At 41.5% G+C, this 23,411-nt stretch overlaps 1 protein-coding gene across 5 annotated transcripts in view; it reads left to right on the top strand.

Annotated features, from left to right (window-relative positions):
• The first annotated feature begins 6,105 nt into the window (after positions 1 to 6,105).
• TSHZ2 (teashirt zinc finger homeobox 2) overlaps positions 6,106 to 23,411 on the top strand; it is a 228,541-nt gene continuing 211,235 nt past the window's right edge. For all 5 annotated transcript variants that reach the window (XR_008468976.1, XM_054218196.1, XM_054218193.1 and 2 more), the window contains exon 1: positions 6,106 to 6,238. Coding sequence is in view for 4 of the 5 variants with exons in the window: in XM_054218196.1 (XP_054074171.1) it covers positions 6,199 to 6,238 (40 nt within the window). In the remaining variant the exon portion in view is untranslated. The remainder of the gene's footprint in view (positions 6,239 to 23,411) is intronic.

The raw sequence follows: 23,411 nt of genomic DNA, 5'->3' as shown, positions 1-23,411 counted from the left end.
GGGGAGGCGCGGGCAGGTCAGGTGACCCAAACTGACCAATGGGGTGCCCCATCCCATCTGCCCTGCTCAGTAGAGAAGCTGAGGGATCAAAGGCGTCGGGTGGGCTCTTCTCCCACGGCTCTCCTCTAATGGCTCGGCTTCTCCAATGGCTCTCTTTCGTCAATGACTGACGTCTGAGGAGGACCCCGTCAGCTCGTCTGCCTTTGATCCCCGTCGGTGTGTTCCAGTTCCCATTTGTCACTGAGTCCAGTCTGGAACTTCCCCAGTGCCTGACGGTGACGTCTTCCTAGGAACTTGATCCGGTTTTGTACATATTTATTTATATTGTATCTATTTCATTACATCCTTTTTTATTTTATGATTAATTTTTTATTAAAGTAGTTTAGTTGTTTTCTAAACTCATAACTCTCTTTATCTCTCTTCTTCCTCTCCTTGGAGCGAGAGGTGGGGAGAGCATCTGTCGTCTTGTCATTGGCCAACCCGGCCCAAACCACGACACAGCCTGACAGACCTCGTGGACTGGGAAGTCATATATCTTGACTTCTGTAACCTTTTACCATTGTCTCACATACTAGTCTCACGTAAGGGAGCTATGGGATATCCTCCAGATGACATTACTGCAAGGGTTTGGAAGAGGTTTGAAAACCATACTCCAAAATTATACCTTCATGGCCCATTTTCAGGCTGGAATAATGTCTGGAGTGGGTCCTGGGCCCAGCAATATCCAATACTCTTATTAATGTCTTAGAAAGTGGAACAGAAAATACAATGCATGATATCTGCAGATGGTACAAAGCTAGGGGGAACTGCAACAGCCTTTGAAGACAGCATTATAATAAAGAACGATCCTGACAAATTGCAGAAACAGTCTGAAAAAATAGGATGCAATTCAGGATGAATCAGTGCAAAGTTGTCACTGATGCATAATCAGCTGTTCAAATATAGGATGGGGACAACTGATTACAAAGCAGTTCTGCAAGAAAGCATCTGGGGTTACAGTGAATCAGAAGCTGTACATGAGTCAACAGTGTCATGCTGTTGCAAAAAGGGCATATGTCAAACTGGGACATATAAACAGGGGTGTCATGTGTTAGACATGTGAAGTAATCCCACTTGGTGCTGGGAAGATTTCAAACACAATACAGCATCCAGCTTTTGGCGCTGCACTTCGAAACATATGTTGTCCAGCCACAGAACAATGAAAATAGTCCCAGGTTCAGAAAACATGACCGACAAGGAATGACTTTAAGAAATTGGGGTTGTTTGGTGAGTAGAGGTAATAAGTCTTTAAATATATTAAAAATTGCTGCAAAGATGACGGAAATAAACTGTTCTCCATTTCATTCAAGAACACCATAAAAATAAAGAGACAGGTTTCCAGAAAGCGTTCAGTAGTACGAAAATTTTCTAATGGTAAAGCCACTAGAATAGGTTTCGCAGAGGAATTGTTGAATCTGCATCATATCGGTCAAATGTGCCTCAAGAGTGAAACAAGTATAGTTAATTCTACCATGGGCAGAGAGGACTGCACTGGACCACTTACAGAGGTATTCTCTTTCCTGTAAGGAATCCTCAATCCATCTGTCAAGTTGATGCTTTCAAAATCATTGTAATCCCATTGTTTTTTAAATAATTTTTTCCCATCAAGTCTGAGTAAGAAAGAAGTAAACACTGAAGCTGACAATGTCATTGGCTGGTAATAATACTATGTATTGAAAAATTTTCATTTATCAAACCAAAATAATTTCTAACTTTATTTTTTATTATTTGTAGAATTTTTCGGAACTTCCACTTTTTCTTTCTCTAAAGGGTTAGGCAAAGCGTGAAAGGGGTCATCAATTCCAAGCTGAATTTCATTCAAGGTGAGTTTATGTACCTACATATATATAACTTCTAGGGAAAAAAAAAAAGGGAAAGAAAAAAACCCTCCACATTCAACTACCAGCATAGCAGCCACAGAAAGAAAGACAGACAACAAAAATAAGTAAGATAAGATGCTTCAAGTAACACAGCTGAGTTCGTTGTGACTTGTCATGATGGGAACCGTTATCAAAGTCAAGTACATGAAGCGCACTTGGACCTTTATTGTGTACAAAAATGTCTGTAAACATTACTGTAATGCAAAACAAATCACACACATTATTTTGAAAAATAGAACCCAAACCACCCCAAAGCTGTAGCAATAGAGGATTTTCACTATCCCAGATCACACTATTGTTCCATGTAATCTGCACCTAACCAAGAAATTGGAAAACCTATAAGAACATATCTAGCTGATTGTATATCGCTATATTTGGGGGGAGAAAATTCCTTCCGGATCCCAGTGGGGAATTCAGCTCATGCCCTGAAGCATGAGATTTGATTACTCTTTTTTGAACATGCATAACTGCCATTGCTATTACTGGTCATAACATTTTGTCAGGAAAGAGAAATATTATTCTGCAATGTAATAAAAATAGATAAAATTCAATATAGCTTCAGAATCATTTGCTACATTTCCAAAGTAAACATTAAGCACCCATCAAGATTATTCCATTGGATAAGCCAAGGAAGCCTCCAGTGCTATCTGTTCATTTTATTATCTCTAATTTTCAAGTGTGCAAAAATGCTTTCAGTAAATATTATGGGTTCTTCCTGTGCTAAAAGAGATGCTAAATGACCTTCACCAACTTAGTTATAAATAACAGAAGCAGGGAGCACACAAACGCTGTATAGTTTCAGCTCTATTCAAACCTATCAGCAAATTCTGACCAGTGGATAAAAATGGACACCAGATTCTGCTTACTTTTTTCCCCCTTCTTCATAATCCCACCCCAGTTCCCTCTTGAAAGGCATTCTGTTCTGTCAGCCATAATGGCATCTGCTGGTGGAGACAGGAAGCCATAAATCTGTAGGGTTCCTCTCGACCAAGCCTTGTTAATGCTCCCATTTATCACCGAGGATAGGGTGCCATCTCACTAGTGCTCTACTCAGAAGTCCATCTTCTCAATTTCCCCTTCCCAAAGGAGTAACCATTTAAAACAGTGACTTTCTCATCTTGCATGTTGAGACTGAAAACGTCACTGATACAAATACCATACCCAGTGTGTAGCATTTGGATTTAAGCCATGACTCTGGAGAACAATAGCCGCTACTTGCTGATCCCAGACTACACGGAATCGCTGTTTTGCTTACATCTAGAGCTTGTATCTTTTCAACTTGCATAAAAGGAGCAGATCCCAGATGGAGAGGTTAAAATCTGAGGGGGCTCTGTCATTTGCCCCCCCTCCCGATGCCTGCTAGTGTCCCAACACATTGCGCCATGTCCCACGGTTTGGGAGAAATGTTGATAAAGGCATCAGCATTTAATACAATATTCTTCAAAATAAACAAATTACCCTAATCAGAGGTGCAGTATCTTTCTGTGCATCCAGGGAGGAGAGAAAATATAAAACCAGCTAGAAATATCTCCATTTTTCTGACATGGGAACCAAGACGCAGAAGCTGAAGGTTTCAGAATCACAAATCAAGGCAGGATGAAATGTGAAAAGAAAATACTAGTTTGCCACCCTGCCCCTGAACTACCGAATCCAGCTCCCATGCCACACTTACAAATTAGATAGTGCGTCACTTTTTCTCATCACGGCGCTGGGATAATTGCTCCGCTGCTGCGGATGCTGCGACCCCTCTTGGCCCTGTGTTTACACCTGCCTGAACTGCAGGCAACGCAGAAACCCCTTGGTGTGCACCAACAGGATTTTACACGGGCTGCATACAGGTATAAGGGGTTTGCAATTCCGACTGATTCAAGCACAGCTGTTCACTTCAGAGTGAGTTATGCTAGGCAGAAGTGGAAAAATGAGTATTTTATAGTAGTGTTATCCTATTTTATCTTTCAAACTAAGCATTTGCTTGCACCAATAAATACTTTCAAATTGCTTATAAAAATTGCTAGACTTCCTACAGGGAAGGCTATCAAATAATTTAAGTGAAATCAGTTAGGTGGACACTTTCATAAACGCAATCTTGTATTAGGCTGCTAAATACAAAGGTCACTTAGGGGTCTTCCCGCAGAAACTCATTCCCTGCCTGAGCTGCGGGACTGTGGTTTGCAGATCACCGGTGACACTGGCTTTAACACAGCGGCTCTTGCTGGTGCTTTGTAACAGAGCTTGATCTAAAAGATTGATTTTAGGTGGATGCAAATTATTCCTACTAAACCAAATAGTTTCATTAGAAAGATACTAATGTCAAAGCAGCAACAAAAGTATCTAAGAACTCTGTTCCATAGCAAACTCCAGGATTAGGCTATGGAGTATTGCAAAATCCACTTTTAAGAGTTCTTATATAAATTATAATTGAATACATAGAATTGAATCCATCCTTTCAGTCCCAAATCACTTTTAAAACCTCTAGGTGTCAACAGCAGCTGTGGGGAAGAAAAACCTGAAATGAATAAATGGGACAGGGGGAGTTATCTCCATGTGCTTTAGTGACCAAAACTGTTCCAAGCTCCAGCGTCGCCTGCCCCTCCTCGGCCTGGCAGCTTCTCGGGCTCTCCAAAAGGGTGAGAAACCCTGTAGGGTGGGATGGGGCATAGATTTGGCTTCCCATGAGGGTGCAGAAGCACCTGATGGACGTACCTGATTCCCCCTAAATCCAGTTGCCAGGGGCATTAGGAGACCGGGGGTGGTTGAGCCCAGCACACTAACCGGCTCTCCCAGGCTCGTGGGTGGTGCGGGACTTTCTCACGGCAGGAGGGCCTGGGAGGAAGCCTTGGGTTTCACCTGAACTTCACCAAACTTTGCTGACACGCCAAGTCCCCTGCTGCTGCCAGCACGGGCATGACCGGGAGGGTGAGGGGGACGATCACAGGAGCCGAAGGTCCCCGCTTCCCCCAGCCCCGAGCCCCCCGCGGCCACCTACGCACGAGGAGGCGCAGGTCACCCCTCAGCCGCTGGCCTGTGGCGCGGCAAAACGGCGGGGGGTACACGCTGCCCCCACGCACGCCACGGGAATTGCCTTAAATGCCCATTATTCTAATGAAAACACCCATATCCTCGCCTTTCTCCAGTGACATCGGGCGAGGGGCGCTGCCCCCCTCCGCCGTCGGGGCCATCCGTCCCCGTCGTCCCCCTCCGGCGCTTCCCGCCGCTCCCCGCAGCGCCCTCCCCTGGGAGACGGGCTCTCGGGGGGCGCGGGGGTGGTCCCGCGGGGGGGGGGGGTGTCCCGCGGGGGGGTTGGTCCTGCGGTGGCGGGGGGGGTGGTCCCGCATAGGAGGAGGTTGGTCCCGCGAAGGGGGGGTGGTGGTCCCGCGTCGGGGGGGTGGTCCCGCGTGGGGGGGTGGCCCCGCGTGGGGGGTGGTGGTCTCGCGTGGGGTCGGGGCGGGTGGCGGCGCGCCCTGTCCCTTTAATAACCCGCTCCGCCGCCCGTCTGCGCGGAGTAAATCTCGTCCTGTCATCGGGTGGCGGAGGAGGAGTTTGTTAATGTTCAGTTTGCTCAGTGGATCGATGTTTGCTGGCATCGCCTCGCCCTGCCTGTGTGTGTGCGCGTGTGTGTGTGCGCGTGTGTGTCTGTGCGAGTGTATGTGTGTGTGTGTGTGCGCGTGTGTGTGTGTGTGTGTGCGCGAATACCAGATTTCCTTCCATCCCCAGCCTCCCTGTCCTCTCCCATATCACTCACTGCCTGGCATCTGACAGCACGGAACCTGCAGCGCTCCGCGCACACACACACACACACACACACACCCGGGCACCGCTCCGCCATACAGCTCTGCGAGGAGGAGGAGGAGAGGAGAGGAGAGGGAGGAAGCAGCCAGCCCCACAGTCTTTCCAGAGCTGCCTTTTTTAATATATACATATCTATTTTGTTATTTATTTATTACCGTTCTCTGGCACTGTGGGCGCCTTTCATTTGCTCCTGAGCTTGGATGTTTGAATCAAAGCAAAGCAAGTGTTGCAACAGTTAAAAAAAAAAAAAAAGAAAAAAAGCCAACCAAAAAAAAAAAAGAGAGAGAGAGAAAGAAAGAAACCTAGATCTCTAAAATAAAATAAAAACCAAACAGGTTCCTATCAGTGAAGTGGAAAGGAGGGGGGCAGGGGCGGCTTGAGGGGGGTGTTGGGGAAAGCAGCTGAGAGGCAGAGGCAGAGAAACACGACTCAGGAGCGTCTCAGGGCTCTCGGATCTGGGGACAGAAGTGAGATTGGAGAAAGTAGAGCGATGCCAAGGAGGAAACAGCAAGCACCCAAACGGGCTGCAGGTAAGGAGAAGCCATCCACTTACACAGCCTCTGTCTCTCCACTCCTTCCGATCCTACCCCCCATCTTTATTATTATTTAGGGTCACCCTTGCTTTTCCGGGCTGGATCTTTATTTATTTATCCCCCCCCTCCCCCTCCCTTTCCCTCCGCAACTCTATGGAGCCAGTTTCATTCCTTATTGCCAAGATCCCTACTCTGACATGGGCTGTCCCCTTCCACCCTCCCGCCGCTCCCACCGCGCTCGGTCCCCGCCGGCTCCTGCTCCGCGCTCCCATCCCGCCCTGCCGAAACTTTTCCCCCCAACTTTCTTCCACTCGGCTCCCCTTCTCCCCCGGCCCCTCTCCCTCACCGAACCGAAAGCAGCCTCCCATTTGCTTCCCGCTTTAGTCTTTTTTTTTTTCCTCCCCCCCCCCCCTTTCTGACACCCCCCCCCCCCGGTGGTTTTTTGTTTTTAAACCGTGTGTTTCGCGAAGTGGGTCGGCGTGTTTCATCTTTAATTTCGCCGTGTTTCTGGTGGCAATGCTGGCCGGGTGTGTGTGTGTGTGTGTGCGCGTTGTGTACGCCTGAAATAGTACAGGGACTGTCTCTGCTGATGAACCCGGTGGGGAAGTTCAGCCTTTGATCATCAGTGGTGAAAATTGCAACAGGAAATAAAATGAAACGTTCTGACTGTTAGAAGACAATCCACATTTTCAAATCAAATCCTTCTTTTGTTTTGTAGCCGAGTTTGTATATTTGCACATGCCAAGTGGTTTTGCAATTTATTAATTTTTTTTTTAAAGAAGAAAATAGTTTGCAACTTTGGAAATGTTTTGTTTTGTCGTTTGTAGGGTGTTCTTTTTCTTTTGGGGGCCAAGAAAAAGAAACAGATGAGTGGGCCTGTATAGTAAATCTTTTCAAAGAGTTTTCTTTCAGGCTGCTTAATTGCTTTTTATTTTTTTTTAATAGTGTGGTGGGGTTTTGTTTCTGGGAAGCGCAATATGGAAGTTCATTTTTCTTCTGCCAGACCCACCCACTGAAAAATCAGCTTTCCAGTTGATTGCCAGCTTTGATTTGACATTTGATTGATCACCTGTCATCTTGCTGCCTTTGATCTATTCATTCTTGATATATATCAATAAATCACTCACCATGGTAACCCAAGTGCCAATGACGTAAGGCTTGCCCTCTAGATTCTCTTAGCCAGACATGCACAATTATTATCTTGTTTGGCTTTTAATGTAGGCGGGTTTTTTCCCTTCTTTTCTTTCTTTGTGTCCTTCATGAGAATAGCTCTCTAAAGAAAACTAATATTTTTTGGTTTTAGTCTAAAAATGGTGCACTAATTTTTCCTCCCCCCTTCTGAATATTTTCTAGGTGTAGCATATTATCTGTGGGACAGATATGTATGGGCAAGTGTATGGGGCATACTTGAATAAACTTTGAAAAGTAGTGCTTGTGATTCATTCAAAGGCAAATGCTGTTTCAGAGAAACTGGGACATGCATAACTTTTATAAACTCACATATTTTGCTGTATTCGCATAGGTGTAGGACAATGGTATGCAGGCAGAGTCTTTTGGGATGTGACCAACGACTGTACCTATCTATGCAGGTTGCTGGTATGATTCCTGGCAAGCAAAGATCCCCTTTAACCATAAATAATAGTTAAGCTAGAAAAGCATGTATATATGTATTTGGAAGAACTCTCTGATGCGTTGCTATTATTGTTTTATTCACAAAGAGGTTATATCTGAATAAGACGTTAACGTTTTCAACTTGCAGGATAAATAGCTATTTTTTCAGGGATGCTGATCATCACGGTGACAGTGCTAGAATTGCTCCTTTTTTCTCTCTGTCAGGACTTCATTTTGTTTTGTTTTCAAAGTAGAATTTTCACTTGGAATGTGTGTAGTATCTTTTTGTAGAAGGGACACCCTGTTCTTTTTTAGAAACACAGGCTACAGAGTAAGTAAATTTCGCGAGCAAAGCCCATGCTGTTGTTTCCCGGGATTTCCCTGCTGAGAATACAGTAAGATATGTTTTTATCCAGAACGCTACAGTATTTTTGAGATTCTTAATGATGAGGGAGTAATCTGAATGGCCACAATTACATCTCTCCTTCCTTATTCTCATTATAAAATGTGCATTGCTCTTCAGTGGTGCGTTTCTTTGATTATATTTGTCCTCAGATCAATGTTATTTCAGGTGAGCAAAATACTGCAAATGCAGTCCAGTTTCCTCCGGCATAACTGATTTGAAGTAGGTTTATACATTTGCAATAGTTCTCCTGCTTTGAAGTTGTATTTGTGTGTTTGTGGGGGGTACGGGGGGTTTCAAAGAGCAGACGTGCCTGTTGTATATAGTTCTTAAAACTGACTTTCATTTTCAGGGGTAGTACTGAGGTTCTGTTTTGTATGGTGAAAAATACCTCAAAGTGACAGTAGACAGACTGCAATAAGAAATGAATCGCTCATCAAGGCTGATAGCAAAGCTCCTTATTCCTTTTATTTAAAGGAGTTTATACATTATATATTACTTAATTATAGCTTTTATTTATTTTTAGTTGTACAAGTTCAAAGGTATCAGTTGCACTGCATTTTGTCTTGATGGCAGCAGAGATATTGAAGAGAAGTTTGCAACTTTTAGCTTCTTTAGATAGTTCACCTCCAAGAGAAAGAAAAATGATAAGCCTTATGATTCTGGACATGCCTGCTTTTGTCATTGCTTAAAATTAAATACTATGCACAACTGTAAATAATTACTACCATGCACTGACTTTGAAAGCAGGTTTCTAGTTTGATTAATGAATAATGTAAAGGTTAGAGAGAACCAGCGAGTGAATCAGAAGTGAAGTCCTACTGCTGGATTAAAATCTATCTAGAGAAATATACACGGGAATTTTGTCCTTTTCTATTATTAATTTTAAGCCTTGTATGCCTAAGAAATATATTACAGACCATTGTAATGAAACAAGGTAGTGTAATTGGATAAATGGGGCAATATTTATGTTTGATGATGGGGATTTTTGATCTCAAATTACACTTTTAAAGACACTTTATTTGTCATCAACATCGAAACTATGTCAAATGCATTTTGATCTTTCCAGGGCCGAATCTTTTCTGAATTGTCATTCCTTTTTGAGGTCGTCATTTTCATTTTGATAATTCTTGAAGCAGATATAGTTACAGCTCTTTCTATCAGTGCCTCCTTTAGTATCATACTGGTGTTTACAATAAACGGTCCATTTGTGTTGTAGCTTTCACCCAAATGAATCACAAAGGGCTTTACAAACTGTGGGCCTAATCCTTCTTTTGCTCAGGTGCAAATCAAAAATAGCTTTCCTAGCAGCATCAATGCAGTGGCAATGAGCCCTGTCTGCTCCTGCGAGTAAGAAGAGGCTCAGGCCCAGAAAGTACTTCATCCTTCAATGAAACGCAGCCACCTCTGGGGTAGAAGTCTTGTAACGATTCCATAAAAAATGGTAATACATTAACAGAAGGGTGGAAAAAGGGTGGGAGCAAAGCAGAATTGCTATTCAGATTTTATTCCTAGGGGTATGAAATAGCTTTCAAACACAATTTCACTGGATTAAACTCTCCTTTCCCCTGCAGCTTGTTTAAATGTGCATATTTTATTTTGTGATCATGAATTGCTAGTTTGCTTTTTTAAAGCCTGCAAAGAGGAATCTGGACTTAACGCCTTTTCCGGCTGCAATTTTGTATTTCTTCTTTTCTTTCTCTCTCAGCTCCAATAGGCTGTGTAAGAACCAAAGCTCTGGAAAAGTACAGCAGAAACAGATATCAGTCGTATTTATTTTGTTTATTGGAGCTGTAGAATAACACCGTTTGGGTTTTGGAAGAGTCCTCATAGAGCAGCAAACAGCAGACGATAAGCAGTCAGGACTTTAAAGCTGCAGTTTGCACCTTAGTAGTAAAAGGTTATTTAAAACAGAAACATATTTGGAAAGCAAAATTCTGCTTCTGCAGAGAGCAGAGTAAATAACCAGCTAGGTCCGATATGTATATTGCTGTGATGAAAGGAAGCGATATATACATGTATTAATAACCAAGAGCGTTGTGGCTTTTCGAGAATTATTTGTATCCTTTATTACAGGGGCAATAGAAGCAGGTTCCAAGCAAGCTGTACTGAATGAAACTGTAGAAATGGCAGCACTGCTTTGTTTAAACATCCTCCAGAAAAGCAAGTGCACTTCAAAACCACCTAAATAGCTCATGCCTCAGAACATTTCAGTTACTGTGCACATCGCGATGCTGACAGATGACAAAAAAGCCAAGGTGTTCACAAACAAGAGGAGCCTTTAAATCCTGGTTAATGAAATATATTCCAAAATAGGTACTTTTGCAACTAAAGAGGCACCAAAATTAGTCGCCATCTGCATTAAATTCTGGAATCGGCTACTAAGCCCGAAGCTGCTATGTAATATTTCCCATGTCAAAACTCAGGCCTGAACGGGACAATTTGAAATCACGTTTGGTTTAGTTACTGTTCCCTTATTTCAATTTTACTCTCACATATCAAAGCACAGTATATTATCACTACATAAAGAGTGGGACTCACCAAGAGTTCAGCCCCTGTGACTGTGATATAAAAGATGTTTCCCTCAGTAAATGACACAATTTTAGAGCACTTTTAAAAACATGTTCATTGTCAGAAATTCTTTTGCATAAATGCTCTCCCTTTTCTGTGCTCTCCCATCAAAAAGGCCATTTTCTTCAAAACGGCAGGATTTGGGTATCTTCCCCCAGCACTTTCTCCTCCTGATTTTTGCTCTCATTAGTAGCACCCACCTCAAGTAACTGTTTCCCCTAGAAGAGGTCCCTGAAGTTCCTCCGTAGCACAGGGCCAGGGTGAGCCTTTCTCCCGTCATTTTACTTCCCATCCCGATGAGGACATCACTCCCAGAGAGCAACTCCAGACTCGCGGAAAAAAAAAAAAAGCTGTCAGTTGCTGTGGCTGCAATTCCCAACTTAGCAGCAGCAGAGGGAATGGAACTGTACTCTATCAATTACAGTTGGAACCAGAGGCTAAACACTTATTGTGTTAAGCTATTGTGCAGATCTTAAGAGCTCAAATGTAAAAAAAATATCATGTCAGCTAGTGGAGGGGAGAGTAAGGCCTGGTTCTTCTACTGGATGACGTATTATTAGCAAATGCAAAGGAAAATGATTCAAATTCTATTTAATGCCTCTCGGGTTGCGACATGTGTGTACCATATTATGCCTTAAAAAAGGGGGATCCTACTGACTTTGCTGCTAAAATAAGCCTTTGTTTTTCCCTCCTCTCTGCAAAATGAAAATATTTGTGAAGTTTTACCTCTAAAGCGTGCTCATGCGAGCAGAGAGACATTTTCATCTGTCCCTGAATCTGATACAGGAGTCAATTGGAAACACATTACACTCTCAGCTGAAGTCTTACATTTCATTCATGCAAGAGCAGTGATTTTTCATTACCTATTTAATTACAATAATTTACATGAGAGTGGGTCCAGTTCTGCAGCTCTTACTCAGCACTTTGCTTCAATGGGTAACTGGCCTGTGTAAAGACTGTCTAAAAACTGGGCTGTTTAGCTACAAAATTAAATATATATGCTGCTTTAGAAATGCTTTGCTTCTGAAGAGGGACCAGATTCTACCATTAAGCTTTAAATCCAGGGAGAGTTCTGCTTGTAACTAGTGTTACTAATGGTTGCATGCTATTCTTTTCTAAAGTCTGTGTGACTGAGATATTTTGCTTGCTCGGCTAACTTCACTTCTCAAACACGTTTCCATTCTCTGTGTTAATTATCAAGCACTGTTTCTTGATACCAGTAGATGATATGATCTTTTAAAGAATCCTTTCTTAACATGCAGTGTTAACGTTGTGCACACGAGCAGCAGCTCTCAAGTAAATGCATGAAGACGTTTTTGCAAATCGGAAGCCTAAAAGTTCTGTGTAGTTTTAGGGACTAAAATCAGTTCTTTCTCATTAAGGTGACCTCTCTCTTGAGGCTGTTGGATCTTGGCACGGAGTCATTTTTCCCATGTTATAATAAGGGCTTCTGCAACTCAGAAATACCTTGACAGCGAACGGTGTATTTTTTAAGGTTTCAAGGAGAAACGCATCATAGAAGTACACTGTTTCCCATCAGATTTATGCATCCCGCTTTAACTGTTGCTGGCTTTTCATCCGTTACCTTGTGAGGCTTTTCAGGCAAAAAGAAGTGGAAAAACTGGTCTTATGATCTAAGTGCTGCATTAAGTGTTTCATTTAGAAAAATGAAGAGAATCTTTGTTTCCCGAAAAGAAATGTTTTCCCCCTTCGCCTTAGGAAAAAGAAAGTCACAACAATAGCTTCAAAATGACAAGATTAGATTGTGAAAAATACATAGTTTATATCATGCAGCACCCAATGGTCCCAATTATTGGTAAAATTCCACAGTTAAATAGAACAAACAGTCCTAAGTGTATTGGAAATAGATCCTTTTCAGGTAGTATGCAGACATACATACCTGCAAAAGGGAGAGACAAGCGCCTGCCTGGGAGAGAGGTGCACCGTTCTCATTGATGCAAGCTGGAAGGCTCAGTTGTTTAGAGCAGTTTTTGATTATTCCACCAATATTTGCCCGAATGTTAAAATTCCTGTGCTGTTAGAAGTTGTGTCCACTGAAAGTCCTTTGTTAGTGTTTATTTTTTTAAACCCCCAGCGCCTGGAGTGTGGGGATTATGAAAGTGCCCAATATGCATTTTAAAAGCAAAATTTATTTTAAACTCCTTGCTATGGAGAGCTAAGGAACTTGAAAACATGCAGCCTAAAAGTTCTTATCCCAGAAGAAAAATGCCATGATTCTCAAAGTCTCTGTTTTTAATATCTCATAATTTTCAGCTATTCTCATGATTTTTGAGGGTATGCTTAAAGATTTTTGAATAAGCAAGTTTGGCAATATTTATTTTGACTTATTCTGATGATGAACTGGTACATGTATCTGCGTATATAATTATATGTGTACACACACACAATACCAGTAAACAAAATACATAACATAATGATGGAGTGGAGTTACTTGAACAGTAGCTCTGAATTTGTATTGCTATAAACAAAGCAGTTTTGAGAGATCAGACCATCGGTTCTTGAGGAGTGGCTTTCAAGTGAAGTTTTGTGGAGATTGTTTTTAGTGGCAATTAAATCTAGAAAGTTAATAGCCAGTAACTGTTCTTTAAAGTCTAAACACTTGCGAGACCTACGAGGAATGCACAGCCTGCCTTTTTTCAGATATAATCAGTCTCAACTTTATTGAAAAAAAAAAATTTACAACTAGCAACATTAATGCTGTATTTTTATTGTATTAATGCAAATGAGATGCTGACTTCTTTCTTTCATCTCCATGGCTTGTATCTATTATAGCTGTATCTTATTGCTTTCTGTGTCTTTTCTCTCTGTGTTCTGTAAACTGCTATCGTCTAATGATACTGAGGCTCATTAAAGTTACTCACGATGCTAGAGAGACTATGGGAAGCATCCTTAGCTCTAGATGGCTATAGAAAAGCAAAACTACTGAGTATATGGGGAAAAGCAATCCAGATCAACACTTTCAATCCCATTTTGAGAAACTCTTAAACTTGCTAGGTCAAACAGGAAGAAAAAGCTTGCAGGAAGGACTGTGTACTGGAAAGAACAGGTCATTTTTAATGCATATCCCTACCTGGCAAAGATGAAAAGCAGTAAAGTTTTAAGGAGATTTCTGTCTCTTCCTGCATCTCTCTCAAAAGACTCATTTAACTGAAAAGCCTGTTGTGCTTGTTTTTATGCATGTAAAAGAGAAAAGGGGCAATTTTGCACAAGGCCTAATATTCCAGCACAATATAATCGGAACTCTTTCTGGTTGCTTTTTAAGTCTCTCTGTTCATATAAAATTAAGACCCACTTATCTTAAATTGTAGTAAATCTCATTCAATATTGCTTTCATAATTTAAAAAATGCTGTTAAATATTCCCAAAGCAACTTTGCTGAAGTGATATTTGGTCTGTTTATGTGGAATCAGTGCAGAATTTCTATTGAAAAAGGAGCAGCACACAGTTCTTGTTCTTAATGAAAATAATTAAATTCTCTGCAATACCTTAATAGCAAAGATATATTCTACTGAACCTCTGCTTAGAGGAGATTGGAATGAAAATCTGCACATTGGTGTAGTTTGGTATGTGCAGACAATAAGCCTATTTCTATCACTCACCCTCCACTTGGACAGAAGTTGGGCTTTTTTGCTAGAAAGATTTTACTCAGAATTTTCCATATATAAATAATTTTATGTGAATTACTGTGGGAATCACCACCATAATTCATAAGGCCTGTAATTTTCTTTGTATCTATGGGAAGAACTCATTTACTTCCCACAGCGTGAGTGGACTTCATAGGAAAGAGCTGGATCTTTTAATGATGTACAGTTTTGTATCAAAGAAACATAACCTTATGCTAGCTGGTATAATGGTCTACCAAAATTAATATTATTTTTTTTTTGCTTTTCAGCCATGTCATAACATTTATAAGCCCAGTAGAAGTAGCATTAAATTAATATGTGAAAGGAGAAAGAAGCTAAGTAGTTATATTGATCATCTGTAGCATTAAATGCTAAAAAAATTAAAAGCTTTCTAGTGCTTTTGATTAGCTGTGTGGTTCCTGCTCATATATGTGCGCTTTGTTAGGAAGTGGAGTAATATTTCTTCACACTTAGCACCTTACTTCCAAGGATTTCCTACTAATGCTATACTACTCAGAATAAACCCAGTGAAGTAGAATATTTTTCCCCCTCTTATAGAAATGCAAATTGAAGCCAGGAGGTATTAGAAGATGATTTGCTCAAGTTCAAACAGCATTTGCTCCTAATTCCGTGCTCTAGGTACTAGATCACATTGCTATCTTCAGTGAATTTCCAGGAGAGAAAGCTGGTCTAGAGGCTCAAGGCATCCCCATGCCTGCTGCTGGGGTGGGAAGAGGGAGCAGCCCAGCTGGGCCACCGGGGAATTGGCCGTGGAGGGGAGCTGGAAAGGTAGTTTCATCCCTTCTGTGCAACTCCCCACGGTGGAGGAGGCAACACTTTCCTTATGTCCAGGAGCTCCCAAAAATGGGAGGACTCACAATCAAAGAAAGCAGAGCTCTCTTAAATCTGTTAACAAGCCAAGGGAGCTTTACTAGGCAACAGTTTTAAGCAGAATAATTTAAGTTCTTTAATTTTCCTAAATTATCCTCCTATGTATGTTTGGTCAGTGATAACTTTCAGGACTGGAGAATTTGGTTACGGTTACATTTCCCTCCATATACTGTTCTACATTTCTTTGTCAGACCTGGGATCTAGCTTTGTATTTCTGACAGAATACAATGCATTGCCCTGAGAAGTATCAAAAACCTGGTTTAGTTGTAACTAAACAGGACATACACGTTTTCCTGCACCCAGACTGCCAGAGATGGTTGGAAATCTCTGGTAATAAAGTTTGAGGCTCTGATTTTTGTAAGTCAGACAGCTTCTAATATTAAGAGACTAAATCCTTACATGGACATCTAAAGAGAGACCTGAAGTTTCAAAAGCTTTTAGCACCAAGCAGTTCCCATGGACCTTCCTCAGAGTTCCCTCTCTGGTGTAAACAGGAATTGTTAAGCCTCGTTCAAGGGCGGCGTTGTTTTTCTAAAGTGGAGATGTATGTATTGCCTATAGAAGAAATACGATGCAAGTAATAGCCTATGGATTCATTAAGGATTGTTTATGTTTATTTTCACACCATATTACCTTTCAGGAATGGTCGTTTCAGCCATTACATTGACAGGAACTCAGAATAAATCTTAGGTAATATAGGGCTAATCTGCCATACCTGGGAGACCACCTGCTACCCTCTCGAACAGAGGCCAGATCGTTCGGTGCCGAATCACCAGGTAGGGCTTTCTTCTCTGGAGCTGGGGACTTGGGAAGCTCTCCCATGACTCCTTTTCATGTGGAAATTAATGCTTGCCTCTATTTCTGAATAGTAGGTTATTAGAGTTCATATGCAAATTCCCAGGATGGGAATTTGTCTCTCTTTGATAATTGATATAATAATATATATTTTTAGTGGTCCAAAGTCCTTGAGCTTGAGCCTTGTATATGTAATTTATGTTTATTTCTTACTGTTATTAACTGTAATTGAGTTGTTGGCGCCTTTCATTGCCTTAGATTGAAGGGAGTGTCTCTATCCCATTGCCCCTCCATAAACAATGCCCTTTTAGGGTTCCATATCCTGTATCCTTGCCCAGACATTTCCTAGCCTGTCAAATACTGTCATTTTATTCCTTACAGATCATTCACAGTATGTCTCCTGTTGCACACACAAATAAGGAACAAATGCAATCAGGATGCATCATCGTTTAGCATAACAAATAAAAGCCGATCTGTGCAGATTTCCCTTAAAGCGTCTCTTAATACGTATTGTCAAAATGTCTGAAGATGTCTTTTACTCATAAGCGTTTCATTATTTGTGACAATTAAACTAATATTCAGAGCAGGGAAAAAATGAGGGTATTAAATATTTTCTCTTGTCAAATGCTAACAAAACGTCACCCAACATAGCAAACTCTTTAAATTTTGTATTTCAAACATACCTAAAAACTGAAAAAGCACTTGCACAAAATTATGGGGGCCCATTTCCCAACCATGGATTTTGTATTGAATTTGAGGAAATTGTATTTTTAAAACTAGACCAAAATTTAAGGGCACATCATTAAAGCTTTTATCAGTAATGAGCAGCTGAATAAGCTGAATACTTGATGATTAAAAAGGAATTTCTATCAATTTTTAAGTTTGTGCTGAAATTTATGGTGAAGGGACTGAGTCAGGGACTCAGACCTGGGTTTTGTAGCCTCAGATGGTTATTGTGTTACTTATGTTTGAGAAAAAGCAGCTCAAATAACACAGAGCAAGTCCTCAACCTTTCCTATGTTCAGAATTACAGATTTATTTTGTTTGTTTTTTTTCTGATGATCCCTTTAGCCAGATGGATCGTTTGAACTGGAGAGGCAACATGCTGTGGATGGGGCAGAACAAGTAGCCAACATTGATGCCCAGGGCTCAGCACCTTCACCTGCCTGGCAGCCCTTTAATGTGGTAAAAGTTCAGCTATGTGATAATGAAAAGGGGGAAAAAAATGCAGGGAAGATCTTGAAAAAAGCAGAAAACCAGTGGAGGCCTTGAGAGCAGTCCTGTATGGATCCTGGAGTACTGCATAGCCCTGGGCACGGCAACAATAATATCTATATTATGGGTGCAACCGTTCCTATAGTCCAGATTGTTTGGTATTTTCTGTTGAGAAGTTTGATTTCTATTGGTTCTAATGTTTCCAGTTCTGAGCTGCTCAGAGCAACAATTTCCATTATCAAAATCTGTGTTTCCTTTCCTAAAATGTTCTTCCTGTAATTTAGGGTAGGATGTTATTTGGCAAAAATTTAAAAGACATACATCAGGGTTTATTTCAAAGCTGTGGGACCAGTGTGCTTTCTGGCAGTGACGTGAATGTTTTTCAGAGATATCTTCTGCTTTCCCTGAGAAAATCCACCCAAATTTGTCTGACTTACAAAGTCTAAAAGTTGCTGTTGCCAAAGAATTTTTAGAAGGTGACACAGCATTCTCCAACGTGCCATCTCCACCACGCATGCTCTGTTCTCGGTTTCTCTTTTTCAATTACATTCCCTTAAAATATGTTTTTGCTGGGGATAAGTAGGCCAATAGTTTTCCCTGCTGCAGGGACAGTCATGGGTCTGAGCAGTCAAAGGAGGATGAGGAAATGGTCTGTATTTGTGTTTAGCTGCAGCCCGGGCCCCGAGGTAGAAAGCAGGGAAATTTAGGAAGCAGAACATAGACAAGCAGGGGTAAGGAGAGGAGCAGAGAGCATAAAATTATCAAATATCTGTAGAAAGCGTGGTAAAAATGTATACTTGACTCTATTGCCCGGTCAATAGAGAGCATGACATCCAGCGTTAGCTCTTGCAGTGAGCGCATCCAGCAGTTTCTGTCTAGATTAAGACTTGGGTGGAAGTAAGTATGGTTCCACATGTGCGGTTCCTAGCTTTCCTCAGCTTGCTTTTTCAAAAGCTTGGCTGGGCCCTGGCTTCATCACAGGCAGGGGCTGGATGCGTGCAGGAAATTAATCTGCCTCAGCTGGGAAAAAAGGTACCATCTGTAGGGGTTTGTGGGGGGAGCGCAGAGCGAGAGGAGCCTCCAGCGTGCCGCTCCTGAGGTGGACGCTCGGCCCCAGGGGACCTTCTTCTGTGTGGAAAAAGTAGAAAAATTCACTTAAAATTTGCCAGAGTGGTGCCCCCCTGTCTGTTAAATGGCGGTGGCAATGTGCCGTCCCCAAGGCATTGCGCTGGTGATTCAGGAGTGGTGGCGAAGCCAGCGCAAAGCACCCTCGAAATGAGGGAAATCCTGATTCCCCTTTCAGGAGCCTGGAGGAGACGCGGGCAGCGAGGCTGGGGGCTGCACCTTTACTGGCGAGAATGTAACACATGTACTGAAGAGTTCAGGCTGCACACCGAGAGGTTGGTGGAAGCCATATAGAACGTATAAATAATAATATTTACAGGGCAGTCACGAGCTACGAGAGCGTGGAGCTGCGGGAGCTGCCTGGTCAGCAGGCCGGGGCGGCGCGGGGCCTGGGGGAGCAGGGTGCCGCAGGTAGGCCGGAACAAAGCGTGGAAATTACTGGCAGTTAAGTAACTGTTGTACAAAAGCAAGCAGCTCAGAGAAAATACAAAGAATAATGCCAGGAGTTTCAACCACAGATATCTGTTTAGATAAAAAGGGCCTGTTAGTCTGAGATCTCATGCCACAACATGCAAATTGCAAAGGGCTGATCCCTGTGTCGCTGTGTAACTGCCATTTACTTCAGCAGGCGCTGGGCCCTTGCGACTCTGACTTTGGTTTTACTTGGGGCAGGGGGTTTTATATATTTAATTTGCTGCCCCGTGGGAGATTTTTCACAGAAATCGAATCTTTCTATCTGGAAGTTGGTGACAAAACTTGGACCGGGATCAGCGAGAGCAGAGCAGGTTGCATTCCGGATATTGTGCAGTTTTGTGTCACCTCCAACATTTGTGGATTAAATAACTAAAATCCTGAGAGAGTTGATCTAGAAAATAGTCACCCTTGCATTGATCTTTTACTGTTTCTGTGAATTTATTAGAGATTTTAAAAACTTGTGATTTGAGTTAAACAGAGATAAATCATTTGGAGAAATATTTGTGGGAGGACGGAGGGATGTTATGATGCCATCAACCTCTTGGTTTCCACTTTTATGGATTAGGGACATTTTACCTTAATCATTCCCAAACATCTCTGCTAAAATCCCTTCTTTCATTTTTTATCAAATCCCTTCTTTTGTTTTTTGTCACCTATGAGGTATAGCCAGGCAAGTTTTCTATTTGTGTGTGTGTTAGGGTAAAGTGCTGAAATTTGTTGTTAGAGCAAATATACGAACAGCCTCATTTTTATGTTTGTCCTCTTTCCTTATAATTGTTTGAAAACATTTTGATTCAGTTAAAATGCATATTTTCAATATATAAAGTATGTACAGGGGAACGAGGGCGTGATTATGAGTTTCTCCAAGGAAATAAGCATCTCTTAGCCATCATCCTACAACTGGGAAAGCTCTAATACATGACATCCATATAATTTAACCTAATAATTTTTTTTTACAGTGATGTAATGGAGAGAGTGACCTGGACTTTGTAAAAGTTCCCCTACTTACTACAGATTCCCAAGGGCAATGTAACATTCTAGACAGTGTTTTATATGCCCTGATTAAAATGTAACATATTTTTGCATTTCCTGTGCAGTGACCTGTTAGTACTCATAGACAGAACACTTAAAGAACAGTTACAAGGAGACATTTCCAAATGTGCCTAATATGCGCAAGTTTTTATAACATTCTTATTTCATTTGAAATTGCAGCTACAGCAGGAACCATTCAGACGGCGCATTGATTTAACTTTTTAATCCACTGTTTTGCTACGTCAAGTAAAATAAATGTTTGTTTTTAGCTCCTTTTTTTTGCATTGCTAAAACTCGTAACTACTTGCTTTAAGCTTGGGATTCTAAAGGGAGCTACATTATCTGAGATTTAAAGCTTGCTTTTTGTAGCTGCTTTCTCACAACTCCCCCAAGAAAAAAAAAATACAAAAGTACAACTTTAGCAAAAAGGGCTTTTATATCTCTATCAATTATAGAAACACCAGCTGCAGTAGATTACAAATGTGTTTGGCTGATTGTGATGTTGTGTGGGGAAAACTGTCACAAGGAGCTGGATTCTGTTCTCCCTGACACCACTGGGATGTCGCACAGCTCCCCGGGCTGCAGCCGACACTTCTGTCAAAGCTGGAGTGGGCAAGAGCAGGATCCGGTTCTGAGATTGCCAAAGTGCACATTGCCAAATCTAGCTCTGTACTTGTGCACACGTCCTGGTGTTAGGAAAAAATATGGAGCTGATGAACGTGAACACAAGTGCTAACCGTGTGTCATTGTGTATGCATGTGTTTTTCTGTGAGCTGAAACGAAAGCCACACCAATACATCTGCAACCTGGACCAGAAACCTCTGGGGAGAATCACTCCAGTTATTGTTGTTCTTTATTTTTTATATCCCATATATTTGTACAATTTTACTTTCTTGAAGAACAAAGTGGGGGGAAAAGGCACCACAGAACAAAAATTGTCTGACGAGCCCATAAAGGTAAAGTAGCTGGAAGTCATGAAGAAAAGAAATATGATATCAAGACAGCAACGCAAGATGGGCAATTTAGCTTTTTTGGTGGTGTTGAGCTCAGGACAAATTAATGTATCAAAGTGCATGAGGGTCATATCACTCCACTAATTTCGTGGGGTAAAAGGGTAGCAACGTAAGGGCTTTCAGTTGGTTGCATCTTGGTCAGTGTTTTCATTTATCTTATTGTGCTTTGGGTCACTCTGGGAGGATGTGTTTGGGCCCTGGTTTATTTTAACAAAGAGAAACTGACATAGCAAAGTTCTGTGTATACTTTACAGCAAAAATGCGATTTTCTATTTTCATTTAATCCCGGGAATGTTGGCATTTTCCAGGCTGTCAAAAAAATGAGTGCACTGGAGGACAGTTAGATGTGTCTGTCTAGTTCATCTATCTAATCTACCTCATTTCTAATGTGCCCATCACCATGGTGTCTAGGCAGAAAGTATCTGCCCTGATTTTGCTTTTTGTCTTTATTGGCTGTGGTAACTTAATTGAGTCCTAAGAGCTTTCAGATTCATCTGCAAAAATAATAACAAAAACATTATCAGAATAATGATTCATTTTTGTACTCTTACTCAGAATTTCCCCTTTCTCTTCTGAGTGTATTTGTCTAGTTGATTATTGTTGCCTTATCTAGAAGAGGTTATATTTTAGAGATGGTGTATTAAATTGGAGTTTTACCTGAATCAGCAGTGACTCAAAACTTCATTTGGCTTCTAAAGTGAATTCACTCATGTCCTTTAACTTCCTTCTGCTTTTCTCTGCAGAAGCTGACTTCATTTACTAAGCCACCCAGTTTAGCAGCTGCATCTGTTCTGTGACCCTTTGCCATATAAAACATAGGTAAAGGTAATAAAAAGTAATAGAAATTGTGGCTTCAAAAATTATATCTTCATTTGGAAGCCCTGGTTTCTGTTAAATTTAATTACTTCTCTCTCTGCCAATTAGCTAAAAATGCATCGTAAGACATAAGTGAGCAGTTTTTCAAAAGCAGAGGCCTGAGGTCCATACTAAGGGGAGGAAAAATCCTGCTGTTGATTAGCGATATCTGTGCATGCGGTTATCACGATCTGCATGCACATGTGGGGAGAATGTGCTGCAATGGGGCACAGTGGTGCTGCCAGCGTACACAGTCATCCCGTCAGTGTAAGTGGTCATGGTAATTTTAGAAACGTGTCTGCCGGGTATGCAGTGGCATCTGCACAGTTGTGTGCCACCTTCTGCTTTTGAAAAACGTGGCCTAAGTAGTAATCAGTCTGCAGAAGTCAATAAACTCTCATGTTGAAGGGGCCGAGTAAACAGCGTGGTGCTCACTGAGGGAAAGAGTTCACTGAAAATGCTGCAAATGTAGCTTTCTCAGCTATAATTGAATTTGATCTCAACTGTACAGTTACATACAGCCCATTTGCTACTCCTCTCCTATGTGTGTTGAAAGTGTCTTTATAAACCTGCCCCTCAAAGATAATTTCATTGAGAGCCAGACGTTTCATACGTGACAGTGATTTCTAATCCCATCTGGACTGGCAGATCACAGATTCCCACCTCCTGGCCTCAGCCTGTAACGTGAGTTCACACAAACACAGTAAACCATCGCTCTGGCTGTTCGGTTAGTCCTGGAGTAATCAAGTAAGAGATGGATTACTCATTGCAAGATTTAATTTCATCTTCTGGGTATTTGCAGTGGACTGAAGTATGGACGTGATTACATTTCACAGGTTTTTCTGTGATTTAGAACAAAAATTATTAGCAGAGCTGGCTCAGCAAGGAATTTCTGATGTAATCTATACCAGTTACAAGTAAAGGGTGTGGTAATAGGGAAAGAAAAAGGAAGGCTAAGTGTTTATCCTGGTTGACTGAGACAGAAAACAGGACTGGCAGGATGACAAACTGGCATAACCTTACACTAGAAAGTGCAACGATTCCAACAAAAGTTCCAGCCATAATGCGTGGCTTTTAAAAGAGCCAGGCACAGGAGAGGACAGTTTTTTCGTGCATCCTTCAGCATAGCTAAAGCAGACAGGGTTAAGATCTGTATAGTACAGTTTCTTTAGGCGCTGTGGCAGTATGTATGTTAAATAAGTGCTAGGAATTGGTTTTCAGGGGTTTGGGGGCAGGGTTGGTAGAAGAGACATATGAAAAATATATTGATGTTTGATACACGACTGCTTAATTTCCCCAGTAACAGTACTGTAAAACATTTTTTCATCAGCTGTGTTAGGAACAGTGACAGATGAACCTTAAGTATTTCTGAGGTTTTCCGTAGCTGAGATATAAATACTTCGTACTTCTCTGAAGGTTTCAGGATACTATATAAATAACAGAATTTCCCAAGCTCACATTCCCACCTTCCCTATGATGCAGATATTTTTCCTTATTCCTGTTTCCTCTGTGGGTGAGCTGTGGCACAGAGATGTTTAATGA

Source organism: Rissa tridactyla, chromosome 12, assembly GCF_028500815.1.
Source record: "Rissa tridactyla isolate bRisTri1 chromosome 12, bRisTri1.patW.cur.20221130, whole genome shotgun sequence".
NCBI lineage: Eukaryota > Metazoa > Chordata > Aves > Charadriiformes > Laridae > Rissa > Rissa tridactyla.
The sequence above is the reverse complement of the archived record's forward strand: the minus strand, read 5'-3'. Positions and strand labels throughout refer to the sequence as shown.